At 27.1% G+C, this 20809-nt stretch overlaps 2 protein-coding genes across 5 annotated transcripts in view; one reads left to right on the plus strand and one right to left on the minus strand.

The window, feature by feature from the left end:
• The window catches only part of LOC132928680 (recQ-mediated genome instability protein 1-like), a 16076-nt gene extending 10521 nt beyond the window's left edge, over positions 1 to 5555 (plus strand). The window contains exons 10-11 of one of the 2 annotated variants that reach the window (XR_009662055.1): positions 4634 to 4732; positions 5097 to 5555. Coding sequence is in view for 1 of the 2 variants with exons in the window: in XM_060993508.1 (XP_060849491.1) it covers positions 4634 to 4665 (32 nt within the window). In the remaining variant the exon portion in view is untranslated. Of the gene's footprint in view, positions 1 to 4633; positions 4873 to 5096 lie in introns of those variants that run through there. The other variant, XM_060993508.1, reaches the window with a different exon arrangement.
• Positions 1 to 15445, minus strand: part of LOC132928682 (short-chain dehydrogenase/reductase family 16C member 6-like) — an 18751-nt gene extending 3306 nt beyond the window's left edge. The window contains exons 1-5 of one of the 3 annotated variants that reach the window (XM_060993511.1): positions 15189 to 15445; positions 8165 to 8237; positions 7534 to 7690; positions 6637 to 6791; positions 5117 to 5294 (exon numbers count right to left, since the gene is read on the minus strand). In XM_060993511.1, coding sequence (XP_060849494.1) covers positions 5117 to 5294; positions 6637 to 6791; positions 7534 to 7680 — 480 coding nt within the window. In that variant the 5' untranslated portion in view covers positions 7681 to 7690; positions 8165 to 8237; positions 15189 to 15445. Of the gene's footprint in view, positions 1 to 5116; positions 5295 to 6636; positions 6792 to 7533; positions 7691 to 8164; positions 8238 to 11604; positions 11734 to 15188 lie in introns of those variants that run through there. The other 2 variants (XM_060993513.1, XM_060993512.1) reach the window with 2 other exon arrangements.
• Between the last annotated feature and the right edge of the window lie 5364 nt (positions 15446 to 20809).

A 20809-nucleotide genomic window follows, 5' to 3' on the forward strand; every position in this document is an offset into this window, starting at 1 on the left:
ACCTTTAGTGATAATATTATCTCGCGCATATTTATTATATTATGCAAAGTTATTATATAAGTCGAAAAATAAATAATTTTAAATGTATATGTTAACGATCTAAACGATCTATCTACTTATGTATAATATATTAGCTTTATTTTAAAAACATTATTTCCAAGTGCTGTCTAAGTACAGTATTATTGTATGATTGTATCTCTTAAGAACGTAGCTAGTTTTCTAATTGAAATGAACGAATTTAATACATTTTTGTAGGCATGATAACGAGTTATTCTGTCAATTTTGACGCATATTCAGACACAATGCAGCAGACAATGAAAGTATTGTATATGCGAATTTTTTTCTCTGGTTAAGTAATATTAGCACAAGGCTCACCTTACGAAATAGGTAAAATATTCGTGTATGCTGGTATAGATATCTAAAAGACTTTAGTATTCGATAATATAATGTAGGAAAAATGATGAACGCGATGAACTCTATTGATAAAGAATGATAATACCTAAATGGCTAAATTATTATCCTACTAAACATCATTGGAAAATATACAAAATAACAAATCGCAACGTGTTTACAAATAACTACGTCAGTAAGCCATAAAATCATTAAATTATAAAGACCTACTTAGATTGGCCGGATAAAAACGTGAGTTATAAGCTTTTATTTTATTATAGTATAGATAAGAGTATTGTTGTATTTTGCAGAACCTTTAGCTTAAGAATTTTTTGCAAATAGGTAGAACTACAATAATAATATAACATAAATATGTATGAGCAAATATAATAGGTAGTACCTACACAATAATGTAGGTAGTTAATAGGACTAACCCGAAGCAGCTATTGCTTGGAAATGTATGACTATATAAATACCAGAACGATGTAATATACGTGTAAATAGTTTTACTATACTTACCTACACAAAAATTGGTGAATACATTGTGATTGTTGAATTTTTCATTATAGATGAACTATGAACGCACAAAAGAATACTATTTCGAAAGTGATCTTATTCATTATAAATCCAACACGACAAGTCGATTAAGATAAATATTGATCGCTAACACGTGGTTTTTTTTATATACCTTATACTTGTATAATATGGATCTCATATAAGGATAGAAATGTAGAGTACCTAGATAAGCACTCAAAAAGTCAAACCGCTACATAATTTAAATGCATAAAAAATGAAAGTTTTATAGTAGGTAAATATACTTAATTAAACTATATTTTTCATTGTGCAGTAATTATTCCGAACGAAACTTAATGTACCATTTAGTAAAAAAAATACATGTAGATATACAAAAAAAATTGTTTTTAAATAAATACAATATCTGTGACAATAAATGATAATGGATCTATAAAAAAAAGAAGTATAGAATAGTTTTACATTTACATTTTGTTGAGCACAAGTATAGGAACCTACATATTATACATTTTGCAAACAGTATTTCTAGGTATTTGAATTCTTTTTTTATACTTTGAATGCATTTAGAAAAAAAGTATTGAAAATACATTTGAAATATATTAAACCTAAATTTATGGTACGAACTCCAATATTGAGGAAAAGAGCAGACCAAAATTAAGAACATTGAGTAGTATGTTATTATAACAGTATATCGTCGAAATAATAATTAAAAAATAATTGAACAACGATATTATGTAAAAATTAATGATCATATTATTCATGTTTATTATTGTAATAGCCGATGGGTGGTGTTATACCTATCGATTATTATGTTATATACATTTACAAAAATAAATTATTAGACTGGAAGTGATTAGACGATTATTTTAACCGTGACAGTGCCTATGTAATGCGTTTAAGAACAATTGTCATTTTTTAGTATGAGTAATTATGTGACCCTTAAAGCCAAAGTTTAATTGTTTGGGTACCAATAAGTCAATAAATGACTAACGCAATATTTTTGAATACTTTATTATTGACAAAAACAGGTACGCCACAATGATCAATAATTTATACTCATGTAGGTATACCTAGCCATTATTATAGATGATTTAAAGATAGGTCATCGATTCTTTTTAATCGCAATGCTGACAATTATTCATAGAAACATAATGTATTCATTATGCTTACAATATACATATATACATATTACAAATAGGTACAATATAAACATACTGTATTAAACGTGCTTTTCCGCATCATCACGATTAGCGAGTATAATATATGTATATATGTATATTATATATATATATATATATAAGTATAATGATCATTCAGTATTTATTTATTCGTCTCCGGGACAGAATTTTTATTTATAGAATTGTGTAAAATGTTTGTTTTAAAATAGGAACGTATATGTCACATCCTACAGGCTTTTAAAGTTTTTTCAGACATCGTATAGTCTAGAGTCTAGACTCTAGGTATATATATAGCCTTACATATATATTGTACTTATATAATATTCATGATACATAAATATATATGTATATTATAAAATAGATAAATAATACATTTTTGTCGGTTTTTATTTGAGGATGCTTCAAACATTCAACAAATCGGCATAATTATATTATACGGGGTAGGTATGCGGTTATAATTTAAACAATTTAATAGATCGTGGGCAGAGCCTTTTTGTATACTGTAATTACAAATCAGTGTCGTGGCGAGAACATTTTGACCTCTACAAGTCTACTACTTAATATTACCTATTTAAGTGTTTTTTCTACCATGTATCACCTATAGATTTATAAGAATATTTTTTTGTGCTTTCGTTTGATATACGTGTATTACAGACAGATAGAAATTTAATTGGTCAATAAGTATGCTTATAACTTATAATACCTATAAATTAGGCTAATGTTCTATGAATTCAAGCCTTACTTCTAATAATAAATAAATAAATATTTATATATAAGTAATTTATATACAATATATATTTATTTATCTTTAGTTAATTTAACTGTGTATTTTTCATGTATAAAAAACTTATGAAGAATTTTTTATTTTATATTCAAACCTATATGCCAATATGGTAACTATAAACTATTATATCTCACCCCAGAACAAATTCTTAATTACGTTACTAATAACACCATTCACAAATAACATTTAGTTTTTAGGAACTTATTTATTTCTTATATATTAAGTATGTATATATGATATAAAATTTATCTAAAGTGCATACTGTATAAGGTATACTTACGCTTGGATGGGTAGTTTTGGGGGATATATTGTCGCTTCTGTCGGGCTCTGAATTACATTTGTTATTTGTAACGCGAAATAGGTACCACTATTATTATTATTTATTGGTTATGCAATTACGGCATATATCTAATATCTGTCTATTAACTACCTTATTAATAAATATTTATTAATGTTGTTATGTACATAATATAATTTATAAAAAATACTAATATAGTATATTATAGAATAGGCAATTATTATGTATATTGTACAGCAATATGCCAATATCCAATATTATAAAAACATAGTGCATACTATTAATTATAATTCATTGCCGGTGATATAGTCTGAGTCTTACATCGAAATCATTAGATTTATGTATAATAAATATAACTCAAGTCTCAAATTTCAATGTAACAATATTATCAAACACTGATTAGTCATAATTAATCAGTAATGAGTATTTATCGCTGTATTTTTAATAAATATATATATACGTTTTATCTTTCAGTTTATAATAAACTGTTATTCGATTATTTAGTTATTTATTATAAAATTATCTATAATAATATTATTGTTATAAGCTATAACTTATAACAAAATACGTGAAATAAAAGTTTATAAGGAATATACGATAACCTTCAAATAAGTAATGAGAAGAAGAATATCAAGTGACAAGTATTATATATTAAAAACCTCAAGTCCAATACCTACTAACTGGCTAACTGTGTATCTACGTCCTACACGAGACATATGAAGATGTAATGTCAGGGGCGGCTCTAGTGACTTGGTTAGGGGGGCCTTAGTTTTAATTTTTCTTATTATTCTTGGTATTTCCGTAATCCATATAGAAATGTGTGCTACGCAATTAATCTTTTAAACATGATAAAATAATATCATAGTATATTTTTTATTAATTTATGATTATAGGTTCTTCATAATATACATAATTATATAGATAGCCATAGCTGCAGGTACATATCGTCATATCTACATACTAGTACGTATCTATGAATCTATGATAGCCGATAGTACCTACCTATAATATGTTAATATGATTTTTGTTTAAAATTTTTTTCTTAACAATACACAATTTTTTAGAAATACAGGCCCCCCCTGGATCAGCTACTACGTCATGTTCGTACGCGTGGAGTAATAATGATATTAAAAACTGTTTTTTGTGAAGTAGGTACAGGTTTTTTATTTTTGTACTCATCGAGATATTAAAATGTTACTTCTCTGAGTAAATGAAAATGAAACGATAAATAATTTTTCACTCATTGAAAAACAGCCTTATGTATTTATGCTAACATTTTACTAATATGGATCGTATATTGCAACTGGCGAACCGTGGTCTGAACCCGGGCCGTGGTAGACAAAAATTAGACCGTCAAAATATCTCAATTAGATTGTGTAATTATTGATTTATTATAAAGATTAAAAATCAAATTTTGTTTAGGTCTCATTTATTTATTATTTTAATTTTCAGGGCTTCAACAACCTTGTCGAACCTTGGTATAAAGTTTAACACATCGAACAGCTTACTAGAAACACAGCGTTTCTTATACTTATGCGCTGTTTTGTGTAGGTAATATTGTTTTTATGCATTTTTAATAAATGGTATATTATTGCATTATTTGGTAAAATATAATATTATTGACGGCTTATGATAATAGTATATATGTTATATTTTTATTGTTGTATGTATTAAATAATAATTATATGTTACTGTGTTAGTATTTTATACTATTATATTTATTTACATCAATTACGTAACTAAACGTAAAAAAACCATTCAAATACATTATTCGATAATAGAATACCTATTACCTACTAAAATATATCTAACTTAGTTGATGAAGAGATTAATGTCTATTCAGACCTAGGAGTTTAGGACCACATTACAATGTCCATATTTTTTATTATTTTAATCTCATTTTTTGCATATATAGATAATTCGACGTGTACTTACCCAAAAATGAGCAAACACATTGATATCGAATATTTTCTTTATGGTGGCTTCGTCGTGAGCCTCAAGAGGTTTACATGGCATAATTCCTGCATTATTAACCAGAATAGTAACAGTACCAACTTCGCTCTTGACCTTCTCACCAAGCTCTCTAACTTTTTCCAACGTCGACACATCGCATCTGAAAACCCAGTTACAAAATTACATTTACTACAGTTGTTTTGTGTACCCAACAATTTTAAATGAATAAAAATAATTTGTTTGAAGAAATATTAGACAACACTTGCATATGGATGAAGCTAGGGGAAGAGGACATAAAAAACATTCCGAAAGTCTTTTCAGATATCGTTTTCAAATAAACAGAGGCGCCATTCAAAACAAATACAAAATAAATTGTTGTAATATATAGATATTAACTATAATATTATAAGTCTTAATTTGATCAGGTGTTTGTCAGTTATACCTTTTATACTTCAACAACTCCGTTTTATCTGAACAATACACATGCAAGCCATATTATGCGTTATAATATAATATAGTGTTATACTCTTATAATAATTTATTAACAATTATTGTATAGCAAATCATAAAACCTTCATTATATGACAACTGATGATGGCCGAAAGTACTTTAAATGTATATCTAAATAGTATAATTAATAACGATGATTAGTCACATTAAAAATATTAATAAAATATATTTTATTTTACGTGATAATAATAATAAATCAATTTGGAACCATTGCTCGTAGTTATAAAAAATAAAAACGTTTATTACACGAATGGCTCGAATTTATGAAGTTCCGTTGTCAGACAATCCATTGATAATTATAGAATCAAAAGAAGTCCATAAATCATTAACTAATTACATCATTTTCGAGTAACATTACATATTTTAGCCATGTCATGTTTTAATCTCGTGACTTAACATGTTTCTATATATATTTTACTCTGACGCATTATTATAATAATAAATACATATATGATGTATTGCACCACTTAACCAATATACTCAGCGAGACATATTTATATTATATAATATATATTATTCTATATGTCTATATATTAAGAATTAATATATGTATTATGTTTAATATATATACATATACACATATATATATTACGCTTATAGTATTTTGTTCTTTCGTTCTAATAATTAAATTAAATATTCTAAATATGTGTTGCATTTTGTCTAAATATATATTAAAATTAAAGGAATTACTATATATAGAGAATACAATATAAACTGATATGTGCTGAAGTATTGTACAGGCAGTGGTGTCAATATAAGGGTCTATAACACAAAAGAAAATTCATGACTAGTTGAGATTTTACCCATATTTGGCATTTTATATAATATACAATCAATAATTATTAAACTAGCTATATTTAGTTATAATGCTCCCAAAAAATACAATCTCTAACGTTTACCTCTCGTCACTCCAATAAAACCGCGACATTCAAAAATCCATACACCAAATAATTTTTTAATTACAATCACTACGTTATTTATTGTACACTTACGTGTAACCGAAAGCTTTTCCTTTCCACTTGGCATTGATTTCCTTTACAGTCTCCGCGTTCGACTGCGCGTTAATGTCGACACACACCACTTTGGCGGATACATCAGCGAATTGCATCGCCAAACATTTCCCTATTCCGTGCCCTGTGCCTGTGATCTATACATAATATAAATGTATAAAATATATAATTTTCTCAATAATATTTCCATGAAAAATTCTTTATATTTAAATGATAAATTATAGTATAGATATATTGCTATATTTATTTTTATTATTTAATACAAATCTAGTAAAATTTTAGTCGCAGTTAAAGATACTTATATTTTTTAAATGTTTCTTAGTATAATTATGTAAGTCTGGATTTTTTCAAGGCTTTAATTATATTAACTTCAAATTGTTATTCGTAATTAAATTTATGGTTTATCTTGTTGTTTGTTATTAATTATTATTATATTTTTAATTTTTACTTCATATTTTATAGCATTTAACATTTAGACAGGTAATTGATTGTGACCAATTAAATTTGTTTGTTTTGAAATAGGTTCTAAATGTATATACTAGAGTTCAAGCATTAAAACAAAACGTGGTGAACACTGAGCACATATATAAACCATTAAGTATAGTCGTCATTATATATAGTTATTAACATTATTGTTATTATAGTCATTAGTCATCACCTATCATTATTCTAACATATTGTTGTATAAAATAAAATAGGCACCAAACATAAATGATTTTTACAGAGTATGAAACGAAAATAATAAAAATGACAAAAACTAATTTCAATGTTATTATTATTACTGTGTTTAAGTTATTATTATGATGACAGTTTATAAAAATCCTATATAAGTCTCTTGCTCATTTTTTTACAACATTCGGACATTTGATCTGTACTTACCAAAACGATATCGTCGGCCAACGATTTTTCCGGCAACGGTACGAACAGGTAATAAATAGATTCGCCAATGTAGTAAACACTTTTAACCAACAGCAGCACCAGTTCCGCTAAGATGCTGGTCCACTTCATTTTGTCCATTTTGTCCATTTTGTTGGTCCTACATGAATAAAATGAAATTAATTTAAGAATTATCGCATAATATAAGAGAGGTATTAGAAGGGCTTAGCCTTAGTTACAACTTAACGGTCTTACATTTTTTTTTTTTAAATTGGCAAAAATAACAGTTTATAAAATGATTATGTGTTAAAAATGTTGCCTGTATATTGAATATTGATAATTAAATTGTAACGACAAATACAATTCAAAGTAAGCTTAGAAAAGATTCAAATATACGTTCTAGTGCCTACGAAATAATATAAAAATAAACAATTAATACATTTAATATATAATATTACTTACAGTTATTTATGTAACACACTTTTTTTACTGTATATGTTGTGAGTTGTTATTTTGTTAACTTACTAGTGGGTGGACGTAATATTGTTTTATGATGATTAACAGGGGTGTGTATTATATATCATAATATATTATTAAGTACCGTGAATTGTTATTTATTAAATATTATACTCACTCGATGAAAGTTTGATACTTTAATTGTGGACAGTCGTATTAAACTAAACGGCGATGCACGAGATTTGATTAGTCTGAAATCAATGAGAAGGTGTCCAATATTATAACAACTGTCAAGCTGCTACAGTTTACAAGTGAGTAACAGATAATGACTGTGTATTTCTTATAATAAAATATATTTTGTATATAATATATATATATATATATTATATATATGTGTGTGTGCACGAAGCGCAACAATGTGAATAATATGATGCCTAAATATCGATTATCGACTGTTCAATCAATATTCTATATAATATTTGAATATTTCTATAATATATATATATCATACTCTAACCATCAATCTTTTATTATTATTATTCATAAATCATATAATACACGATAGTTAATTTTAGGTGAACAAGTAATATAAATATAATATATTCCTATTTTTAGTTACACACAATAATACCTGTTGCTATAATGGAAATAGAAAATACGGTTTTACATTTCAACAATGCACAAACGAAGATCTATTTTAATATCACGAAGAAAAAAAATCGTTTTATAGGTACCTACTACAGAAAGATAACAGCGTTTTTTCAATTTATTTTTTCTCCCATCCAATACCTACAAATAATGTACGTCCATTCCCTCGTACTTATCCGCGTTTCATTCAAATAATCCAGTTCACGTGACAACACACTTTTATATGTACATATTATTGTTTATGTATGTATAATAATATTATTTGTGAACAACAAAGTGCTTGTATATAGGTATATGCTCTATTGTTGTCGTCGGAAAACTTCCGGTTTTCAATAGACACGCGATCGATGGATAAACGGTCATACGAGTCGCGCTTTACGGGGTCGGATGTGCAGTTCACAGTTCAAACACATTCGTCCACTGTATATACTATACAGTTAACTGTATACATAAGTATATAGTACATTGTACTATCCGCTGCCGCCTACCATGTATGACATATATTGTATGTTAGATATACCTAGTGTTTTACTATTCTATATTATCATTATTGTTATGTGTAATGGTATTATAATACAATATTACAATACGACAGACTTAGAGGTACTAAAATATTCTAGTATAATTGAAATAATATTATATACCTAAGTATAATGTATAATCAGCTAATTGAAATAATTTATACATGCTAATAAACTACGTTATTTGGACTTATAAATCATTATTTAGTCGATCGCGGAATTCTCTTCCCAACAGAGTCAAGCTGATTTACGTGAATTCCGGAAAAGTTTTACGAATATTACGAAAGTCAGACATTTACATATATAATTGCATAAACGTAATACGAATAAGGAAAGTCCGAAATGCACACAGTGAACCTGCTAATAATTACCAGTTGCCATATATTATAATTTTTATGTGAGTTAAAATAGTTGGGTAATAGCTGTTAGTTGTTATGTTATAAACGAATACAGACATATAAACGACAAATGATAATATTGTGTAAGTAAACATTTTTAATTTATTACTGGCTAAAGACTTTACAATTTACATTACACGCTCTCGATATAAGATGTACCTTTAACCTATGAATTAAAAATCGATTATGGTAAGGCGGATCCCGAAATAAAACAGAATCATAAATTATATTATTTTTAAATTTTATAAATTTTTTAAGTTCTTTAAATTCACCCCCAAGTTGAGATGTCTTAAAAACAAGTCTATCTTAATTCTCTTAATTTTTAATAATAATACTGAACTTTTACGTTCTATTAATACATTTCTAAGATACAGCTGATTATTTAAAGAACAACCAACCTATCGTATAGGTACGCGATAATTGATTTCTCATATTTTTCACCGATCATTGTCCAGTGCTCGCGCTGTTTTTTCGATTTTGAACGTAAAGATAAATATATTAGTTTTAAAATGATGTGCTTTATATGTTATATGACATCACATTTAATGAAATTAAAATGCTTCAATTATCAACGTATATATTATAATTTCTGAACTGACGGCCAAAAGCAAAAAAATTCAAATAACTTTCAAAAATAATCAGGAAATTTTTAAGTAATAATGTATTATTTAAACAAAAATGAATAAAATTTAATTATTTTATTGCAACTAAAAGTAATAATAATATATTGCAATGATGATTATTTATAAAAATATATTAATTAATATTTTAATTTAATACTAAACTAATTATAGGATTAAATATAAAGTTTGATATGGATTTTGAATTGGATATACCATTTTTACCAAAAATTCCAAGTGATTAACAATTTACAAAAATTTAGATAACCCCCAAAAACGTGTTTTTAACATATATAATAATAAAAAAACTACCAGGGTTAATAGGTACCAAAATTGTAGAGGTATTATCAAAAATGTTATTTATTCAAAAAGAAAATCGCTTATTACGATTAAACTGAAAAAACTTACAAAAAAAAAATAAAATTTAGATTGTAATTCATAATTTTGTTTAGCATAATAAACTGATATAATAATAAGAAAGTTGCAAAAGGAAATTGATAAAAATTATTTTTTAAATTTCTTATTTACCAAGTCAGAAACATTTAAATTTTTTGTGTTTTTTTTTATAACTAATAATAATATTATAAATTAAAAATTAAAAAAAACCTAACCCAAATTGATTTTTAATACATTCAAGTTGTGCTGTTTATTATAGCATAGTTTTAATAATTGTTTATATAAGTAATTTTTAATAACATTTATAAAGTAACTTATAAAAAAAAAAATAGCATGAAAACGGTAATATTTTTAATCAAAATTTGAGTTACTTAATAGTTTTAAAGTACTCTTCTAGAAAAAAAATTTACATCATTAAAAACATAATTATATACCGTAAATCAAGTACAATATAATCGGGAAACGGAAAAATCTAACCGGATATCAACCCCATATTATGTAATAATTATAGAAAGAATTAAACTGACAAATTGCAGTAATTGCACAGTGCTTAATAATATTATACAAGCTAAAAATAAATTATTATTAAATTAGCATCTTAAGCATCTTAAATTAATAATACCTATATTATATCATCGATAAGCTGTAGATTTAAATAAAAACAAGTTATAATAGCGATTATATAAAAATATAATATAACTTTATTCAATCTGTTTTATATGTTTAATCTACAAACGGCGGTCTATACATCGTCGAATTGCTCGAGTTAATTAGTAAATAATTAAGTAACTAAAATGAAAATAAACGCGTAGTAGAACATCTGAACATGTTCAAGATGATGGACCAATTTATTGGTATAATTATTAATCAGTGTTATCTGTATGCGAGTATAGATATATAAAAATTGGTGTCTAAACGAATTAAATTAGTACTTAATTGTACTTAATACTTATTATAAAATAAAACTGTACACGGGAGTTGGTATTTTATAGGAAATTTAAAATATTTTTAAACTCTTAAATCAAACTTTATTACCTCTAGCGTTACTTGTACAAAACATGTGAACTTTTATTTTTATTTATAATCTGTATTCTATGTAGGTGATGTAGAAATAATTACTAAACTTAAAGTTCAAAATTTAAAACCAAACGGAATAAAACAGTATAGTGTAAAGATACAAGCACGAATTATTAAAAATTTTGCAATTAATTCACGGCGTAAATCCATGGCAAGTTTATTATTCAATTTAAGAAGGTCATCATGCATAAATGATAAATTGAAATGCGATTTGCAAACAATAAATATAAATATGTGTACGCCTGTATACATTTATATATATATATATAAATATATATAACTTTATAAGAACGGGAACGCCGAACGATGACTGTCAAGGGTCAAATTATATTGTAGTTAACATTTATACTTTATAGTTTAGTCTAAGGCTTTAACGGAGTTCACCTACATTTTTTGGTTGAAGTGTTATATTTTATGTTCAAATAATATCTATAAGTATTGTGTATACACGCGTATACCGAAGTATCGCCGATAAATGTCTTTAGGTATAGTATATTTTGTTTACCAATTTTATGAAGTGTGGTGTGAAATACATTAATACTGAGTGCCTGTGCTCAAGGAAATAATATGTATATACTATATAGTCTTTAAATGTTGTGTTAAGTGATGATTTTTATTTTATTTATTTGTTTTCTTATTAGGCATTTTTTAAATAATAAAAAGTCCTTAAATTTTCATTATATGTACATACCAAAATACCTATATATTTTATAATTATATTATACATTTTGTACTGGTCACGGGAGTAACCTGTTATTTACCTAAATTGTTTCAGAAATTTTTATTGAGTTTAAATAAAAATCCATATGTAAATCTTGAATTACGCAAAAAGTTTAAACAATCTCAGAAATTGCGACATCAACTATGCTCCGTTCACAATATTTCTTTTGGAATATAGACTTATCAGCGTATTCGAATATATAAAGTATAATAACTTATTTACTTATACATGATACATATCACTCACTGCACCTAGGCGAGGAAAGTGAGTCGAGTGTCTAAATGGCAAACTAACATATGACAATAGTAGATAAGTAGGTACTATAAGTTCTAATGACTTTCATATTTTGTACTTATTATAATTTATAGGCAATAGGTATACAGAAATGTAATAAGAAGTTTAAATAAAGTATGTTGGGATATAATTTTGAATTATAAAAATTGTAATAAATTATAAAATTAATATTGGAGTTTCAAAGAGCTTTATTATCAAACTTATATATATATAATAACAACTTTTATTAATTGTACTTATTTCCCATTTAGCCATTTTATCTAAATTTGTTAAATTCTAGTAAGTATAGTAATTTTTACAATATTTAACTGATATTCCAGTATTTCCCGTTAATCATAATCACTTCCCAACTTAGTGATAGTTATTAAAAATTTTAAATGCTTCGACTATTCTCGTTTTCATTTCTTACGCATTCTACGGCAGTGGTAATTTGAAAGCACGCCTTTTCATATGTGTAATCCCAAAAATAAATTATATTGAGAAATTTCAAGTGACCTGGGAAGCCAGTGAAGTGACAAATTATCATATTTTCCAGGTGCCTGTGGTTATGTAATCGCGCTTTAACGAAAATATAAGAGACATATTTGTAAAAGTTAGGTCTGAAAACGAGGATTTCCACTGAATTGTTTCAATTTATAACTTCTGGTATGTTATAGAGGAGATTTTAGATGAACTGATTAAAATCGTTTGAATATAGTCATCTTAAATATTATCTGTATAGTTTTTCATTAAACACTATAAATATATATATATTATCTATAGAGGTACCTTACAATATATTAGGTAGGTCAAATTTCATCTGAATAATACATAACATATAAAACACATTGACAATACTTTTACTTTCCTTTCCGCCATACAGCTGATAGTATTTTAAAACGGTTCCCTCGTTGAGTAGGCAGTATCACTACTACACTGATACTTTCACTTTTTTTGTACGCATATTCATACAATTTATTACTTCCTATAATTTGACAAAAGTTAACGTAATATTAATCAATTTGAATTTGTCGAATAAAAAGTATTTTATACTGGAAAATTGGAGACTCTTAAATAAACATATATTATGCAAATCTGCATAATTTATTATGTATTTATTAAGATTAAAATGATAAACAATTACAAAATTAAATTAAAGTGCTTTGTCCTTGCATAAAAAAAATATTATAGCATCGTGGCTCATGGGTATAGACGTGTAGTTTATTATTTGACACGGAAACACGCACTTCTTTGATTTCTGGGTGAAACACTACTACACAAAGGCGGATGGATTTATAAAATGAAGCCTTATTTTCTTTTACGTGCAATTTCTGCAGGTAGAGTAAAATGTTCTAAAAAATTAATAAATTATTTATGTAAATGTAAACTGGAAGCAGGACTATAGTGGGAACAATAAGTCATCATTTTGGAGTAAGGATTTAAACATTTAGCATTTCAAACATTTTGCAATTTTTCATTAAGTTTTGTAGAATCGTTAAATTAGTTTAAATCACTTTATTAGTTATTACATAAATTATAATTAAATTACTCGTTACACTAAAATTTTAATTCATTAGTATATCCAAGCTTCATTGACCATCATATTTTTAACTTCACACGAAATAGTGATATTTTATTTGAATAATAATATGTAGATACTAGAAATACGCAATTTCAATTAATAATGTTAAGTCATAATTTTAAATGTATTATTTTATTAAATACCTATTCAGAATAAATATTTTATTTTTTATGCATATTTGAACATTGTAGTGAATACATATTATATCTATATTTATACGTATTCAAGATTTTTGTAGCGTATATTTGGTTAGTTTTTAATGTATATAAACCCGCGCTCTGATGGCGAGAATTCTACTATAATTAGTAATTACCTATATAAGGCAAAACCTATTAAATTGCTGGTTTTGATAGAATATATTATTATATCCCATCATTTAAATTTTTCAAAATCTACTGGGTACAATTTGAAATAACCAATTTCACGGTCCACATTTAAAATCATAAAAAATAATGATGATTGTTTGAAAATTGGAATACAAAATAGTTATCAGGTTGACGTTTTATTGTAGTCTTAGTATTAAGTATGAAGATAATCAAGATTAATATTAATAACTTGTGACAATTCTAAATAGGTACCTATACCTGCTATTCCTACATCTTACTTTGTACCAAAAAGGTACACTATTATATAATATTTAGTTCTCGGATATAATATTTCAATGGATTGATAAAATCCAAACTCCCAAACAATAAAATATAACGTAGGTATATACATAAATTACCGGGTCTTACAATGAGTTGCGTATAGTTTTGGTAGAGAAAAATATTCAAATTTTTTTTTTAAATAACGCACGTGGTACGATAATTATTCTGTTGTAAAAATGTAACGCACAGTTTTACCTATAGTTATAATCTATAAACAAATACACAATACACTCAATGCACCACGTTGTAAATAATAATACAATAATACAAAGATAAATTTATATGTATTGCATTACGTAATATTATAAAAAAAACTTACGTTTCCGCTCGGACGTTCCAAAAACGCGTAATAATATTTAATAATATATCTTACGTCGACGGACATGCACGCTGACAAGCGAGCGGACTGCGCGGGCACGACGACGACGACCTGCGAACTGCGAGTTGAACGAGATCGGTCCTCGCGCCGGACACGGTAACAACAAAAATTATATTATTATTATTATTACGTAAACGGCGAACGGCCGAACAGCTGCTGTCGCGGGCCGCCCTCGAGTATGTACTGAATCGTCTGAATTAAAACCAAATATACAAGCGTGTATGTATATATATTCTATAAAGATATTTTTAAAAAAAAAGTTATCACCACGGTGTGTGCACCGATAACTATACTAGCGCCGCGGCAGACAACCATTGCGGTTGCGCAGACCGCCGCGGGACAATATCGTCACACCGTCCGACCACCGTGTAAATATTAAATAATAATAAGCTGTTGCAGCGATCGCGATTATGCGTTATCGACTTAAAGTACAGATTTGTGTGCACTGAAAACCTAAGATTAATATATAATAAAGTCGTGTAACAAAAGCCTTAAAGACGCACAAAATATAATGCTCTTAAAATGTTTAAAAAAATATATACTTTGATGGTTTTATCGTAATATGCATAATGCATAATTCATATCTGTGCGGTTTGTTTTCGATAATTTTATCTACAGAAATCAATGAAACTTAATGAAAAACGGTGTGGTCTAGTTTATATCATGCAACGCAATCCACTGTCTCGATAAAGCACAAACACTGCTATCTACGATATTTAGACGAACTAAACGCGAATCACGAAGCGATGTTTACGTACGTCTGGAGTGATTATGGCTTGCCAATATTCGCGAAAGATTAGTGTACGTACAAATATTAGATTAAACGTTTAATTTACTGCAAGTTACAACTGTTACAAGTAATTGAGGAATTATTGTGTTAGGAAAACTAACGAGAAATGTGGTCTAATATAGTGTTTCCTAACTGTGTTCCACGGAATCTAAGGGTCAGCCGGTGCCAAGGGTTCCCAGAGAAATTTGGGAAAATATAAATAAATTAATAATATTTTTGATTTGAATTATGATTCTAACATAGAATAGCTCCAACAATTATATGGGAGTTCCACAAAACGTTCAAGCTCCTGCAAAGGTTTCGCGAGTAAAAGAAGTTGGAAAACACTGGTCTAATATACATCATAATTCATAGGTAATAAATATAGACATATATTAGGACATATATATATATATATATATATATATATATATAGGTTTTGAATATTTTATACAAAATATGCTTAAACATGAACATTTCTGTACATATGCCGTCATCCCCAAAATATGCATTTTTATGCACTATAAACTATTGTTTCTATGCATTCTCTGATAAAAAAATTGAAGTCATTTTTTACGCTCAGTGAAATTATAATATGAAAATGTATACAAATCCCGATTTATATTATTATTTATTATCCACCCCCTTCCAAAATGGTTTGTATTTAAAATATTTTATAGGCATAGACACTCGTGTAAATTATAATAACATCCCCTCCCCCAATTTAAAACCAAAATTACGCCTTTGCTAACCCTTGTATTTAGCTACGAATCCATGTTCCACATATGAGAACACTTACCCTTCCGTACCCTACCAAAACATCAAAAAGCTAATGGCCATAGTTGCCGAAGCTTAATTAAAAAAAGAAAAATTGCAGTATAATATTAATACGGTATAGATTAAATTTCCAAATCAATATTTATCTTTCGACGAAATGCAGGTAGAGCGTAGAAACCTATACTTCCTAACAATAATAATCTTTATTTCTCACATTCTAGAGCATCTAATCTAATCATATAGGCAATAAACTAATAATAAAATATTCTTATTGTAGCCGAAACTTTTTTCCAAACATTTCATTTTGATTAAGTACTTTACCGTCAAGTGTCAATCGGAACGTCCGAAAGAACATTTTCTTCTTTAAAAATAATTAAGAACTATTTTCGAAACGTTACTTCTGAATATAGATTAACCGGTTTAGCAATAGGACTTATTAGAGTACAGTACATATTCATGTCGATCCTGACTCCTGAGGAAGTAATCAACTGTTTTTCAAAAGGAAAAAATAGAAATTTGAAATTTGTGGTGTAAAAATGAATTGTATTTTATGTTATGCATATTTAAATAATTATTAACAAATCTTATTAATTAAAGTATGTGTGTTTAAAATACATATATTTAATAGCTTTAAAGTGTTTAAAAATTATTCATTTTTTATACACCACTTACTATGATTTGTATAGTTCTCCCAAAAATTTGTTTTGAGTACGGCCTTGACCGAACGATGTCGTATTAGTGTTATTCGCGATCTCTTGTGTCACTATTTTCTATATGACGTAGTTAAAATCTATAATCTTAATAGTTAATAGCCATATTATGATATAATACTAGGTAACATATTATATATGTACGATGTACCTAGGTTATATGATTTTATTAAAGATTTTTTTTTTTTGTCCCGTCGTGTAAACATTTCGAACCGTCGCAACACTCACACATCAATGAAAAAACTCACCACGACACGGAACCTACGACAATATTATTATTTATTAAGTTATTATCAATGGATAATAACTGTATAAAATAGGCACATTATTGTTAGCAAATTTAGTGCTGGTTATAAACAGCTGGTGTAAACGGTACATTTACTATAGGGTCCCGTCGCTTTGGAAATGGGAATAGTAGGACCAGTAGAGATTCCCTCATATAATAGATAGGTATCAAAATATCATAATAGCATAAACTATAAAGGTTATAAAGTGTAGATAAAGATGATTGGATAATTTATTTAGAACTATAATAATATTATATGGATTATTTCAACAGCTTTAGATTTATTTTACATTTTATAAAATATAATATATCTTAATATAATATTAATAACAATACATTTTGTTTTTTAATAAAAAAATATTCAAGTACCATAATAATATTTATTCTAAAGAGCCCCAACATTTTTTTTTGCTCATGAGCGACCCATCACCAGAGTTCAAAATCCAGCACTAGGCAAATATACCCATTTTGGTGTATTGGTATATATATTATATATATTATACATCTTATATTTTAATTCTTATTAGTCCATATATATATTACAATTACATTAATATATTTAAATATGAATATAACGCTCCTGCAAGGCCATATCTGAGAGGGGGTCCAAGGGGTCTGGACCCCCCGAAATTTTTGAAAATAGAAATATTTTAGTGGTGAATATAAGTTTATTCACTAAAAATTTTCAGCGTTTATATTTAAAAAAATGTTGGATCTCCCTCCTCCCGAAATTTTTTTCAGTTACGACCTTGCACTCCTGTCTTTATGTACTACAATGAAACCATTTAAATTTTGATACGACTGTATAACTTGCAGTACTCTTATATAGGACTATTTCCCTATTTTATTATTATACCTTACTAGGTACTGTACTCAGTACTATTAAAATTCTATTTTTTTGTCATTGTTTGAGACTAATAGAGATACTAATCTTATACTTTCACCATTTTTTTTTGCAGAACATCATAATTGTAATTAAAATATTGTGTCGATAATAGTAGGTAGAGCGGATGACTAGGTGAATTTATGCAAACCTAAAAAGAGAAATTCAGGTTAAGTAGTATTTATAGGACTTAAGTATTATTATAAATTATAATATAATGTCATAATTTTATAATATAGACAATATAATAAATCTAAAATTTAGACCATTCAATACCACACAATTTTTTCTATTGTTATAAGTGAAAATTTGGAAGGTCAATAATTCAAAATCACGCACGATTAATTGACAGATAAAAATTAAACATTTACCGTTATTAAACAAATTGTTGTAAAAATAATTCAATTTATGAGATCTTATAATTTTGATATTAATTAAAAATAATTCAATGTAATATAACACGATGAAATAAAGTATGTATAGTATATAATACTTAGATTATAATAAACTAGCCGACCCGTCACGACTTCGCCCGTGATTGGTTGTTTATTTTGCCTTCGGACCATGATATGTAGAATTTTTTATTCAAATATTATTGTTTAATGTGATCGGCAAGTAAATATAAAAAACGGTTAATGAAAACGGATTGAAATTTTTCTAGCGGTATAAATGATAAATATATTTTTACTAAAAATAAATACAGATAAAAAAAAAATGCTGAGTAATTTATGGTTGATAAAAAATTTTATAAGACTCCTGAGTATATGAAGTTTTTTGTTTTATCTCCTGTTGAAATTCAAATAATAAGATGATTCGGGTCCCCAGTTCGAGAAAATCCCACGTATAATTGTTCATGTGAAAAGCACTGTACGAAGATCTACGCCAACGTACTTGAATGTTTGACTATATTATATAGTCATATATAGTCTATATATATCTATAGATTAATACGAATATTGGGTATACATGTTGTCGGTGTACGTGCGATAAAATTCTCGGAACAATATTATTCATATCAAACATAGGTCAGGTTGCAGGTAGCTGTAAACCTGCGGGCCTCCATGTCGCACAATATATGTATATAATATAGGTACAATTGTTTTTAATTTTTTATGAACTTTATACTTTTTTTTTTATTGACAAAAATGGTACTAAAACCTTCAGCAGAGTGTCGGGTATAACAGTAAAAAATTTCAGCCAAATCGGTTCAGTAGTTTTCTCGGTTAGCGCGGTCGTAGAAAAACCCTTACAATTTTATATAATAGTATAGATGTACATCCTAATATTTTCAAATATTCTTAGGAATTTATTATTTTAATTTATTATAACCGGTGTTGTCGTACGATTCTGAACAATAATATAATTTTCGACATATTTGTACTTTATTGATATATATTGTGTGTGTGATATTTAACAGTTTGATTTTGGGAAAACTTTGTGGTATCAATGTATAAAAATGTGCGGATTTGAACGATGAGCTTTTTTTGAAAGTGTGCGGATATGACGACCGCCGAATATATAACCTTCGCTATTACATCAGTGATTTACCCTCACACCAGGGGCGGATCCAGAAATTCATCAAGGGGGGTAATTAAAATATATACCATCAGATACTATTCATACCTACTTAATAACATACTTATTAATATAAACATTAATTACTTATATTATTTACTTATTACAATATTCACCATTTAGAATTTATTCTTACAAACTGGTATCAATGACAACATTTTTATACTTTTATAAATTTATACAATTTAAATATAATAAGCGCAAATACCCTTTTACCCCTCCCTTGGATCCGCCACTACGGCTCACACCTCCAAGAGCAAATGTATAGTTGCAGTCTCGGTGTATATTGTCGTAGGTATTTTTTGTAACGTATTCTAATAATTGTTGACTGTTGTTTACTTGTCTGTTGTATAATTTGTAGTCTTTGTATCTGCATTCATTCATCAATTTATCATGATCTATCATAAGTTGGGCTGAGCTCAACTTTTGGAATACGTTAGACGATGTACCTAACTCTGAACTTGGCTAAGGTACCTACCATAGTTTATTTAGATCCATATTATAAAAAAAAATGTTAGGTATTCTTATAACTATTACACTTTACACTCAATGTTATACTAT

The sequence above is a fragment of the Rhopalosiphum padi genome, chromosome 4, assembly GCF_020882245.1.
Source record: "Rhopalosiphum padi isolate XX-2018 chromosome 4, ASM2088224v1, whole genome shotgun sequence".
Lineage (NCBI taxonomy): Eukaryota > Metazoa > Arthropoda > Insecta > Hemiptera > Aphididae > Rhopalosiphum > Rhopalosiphum padi.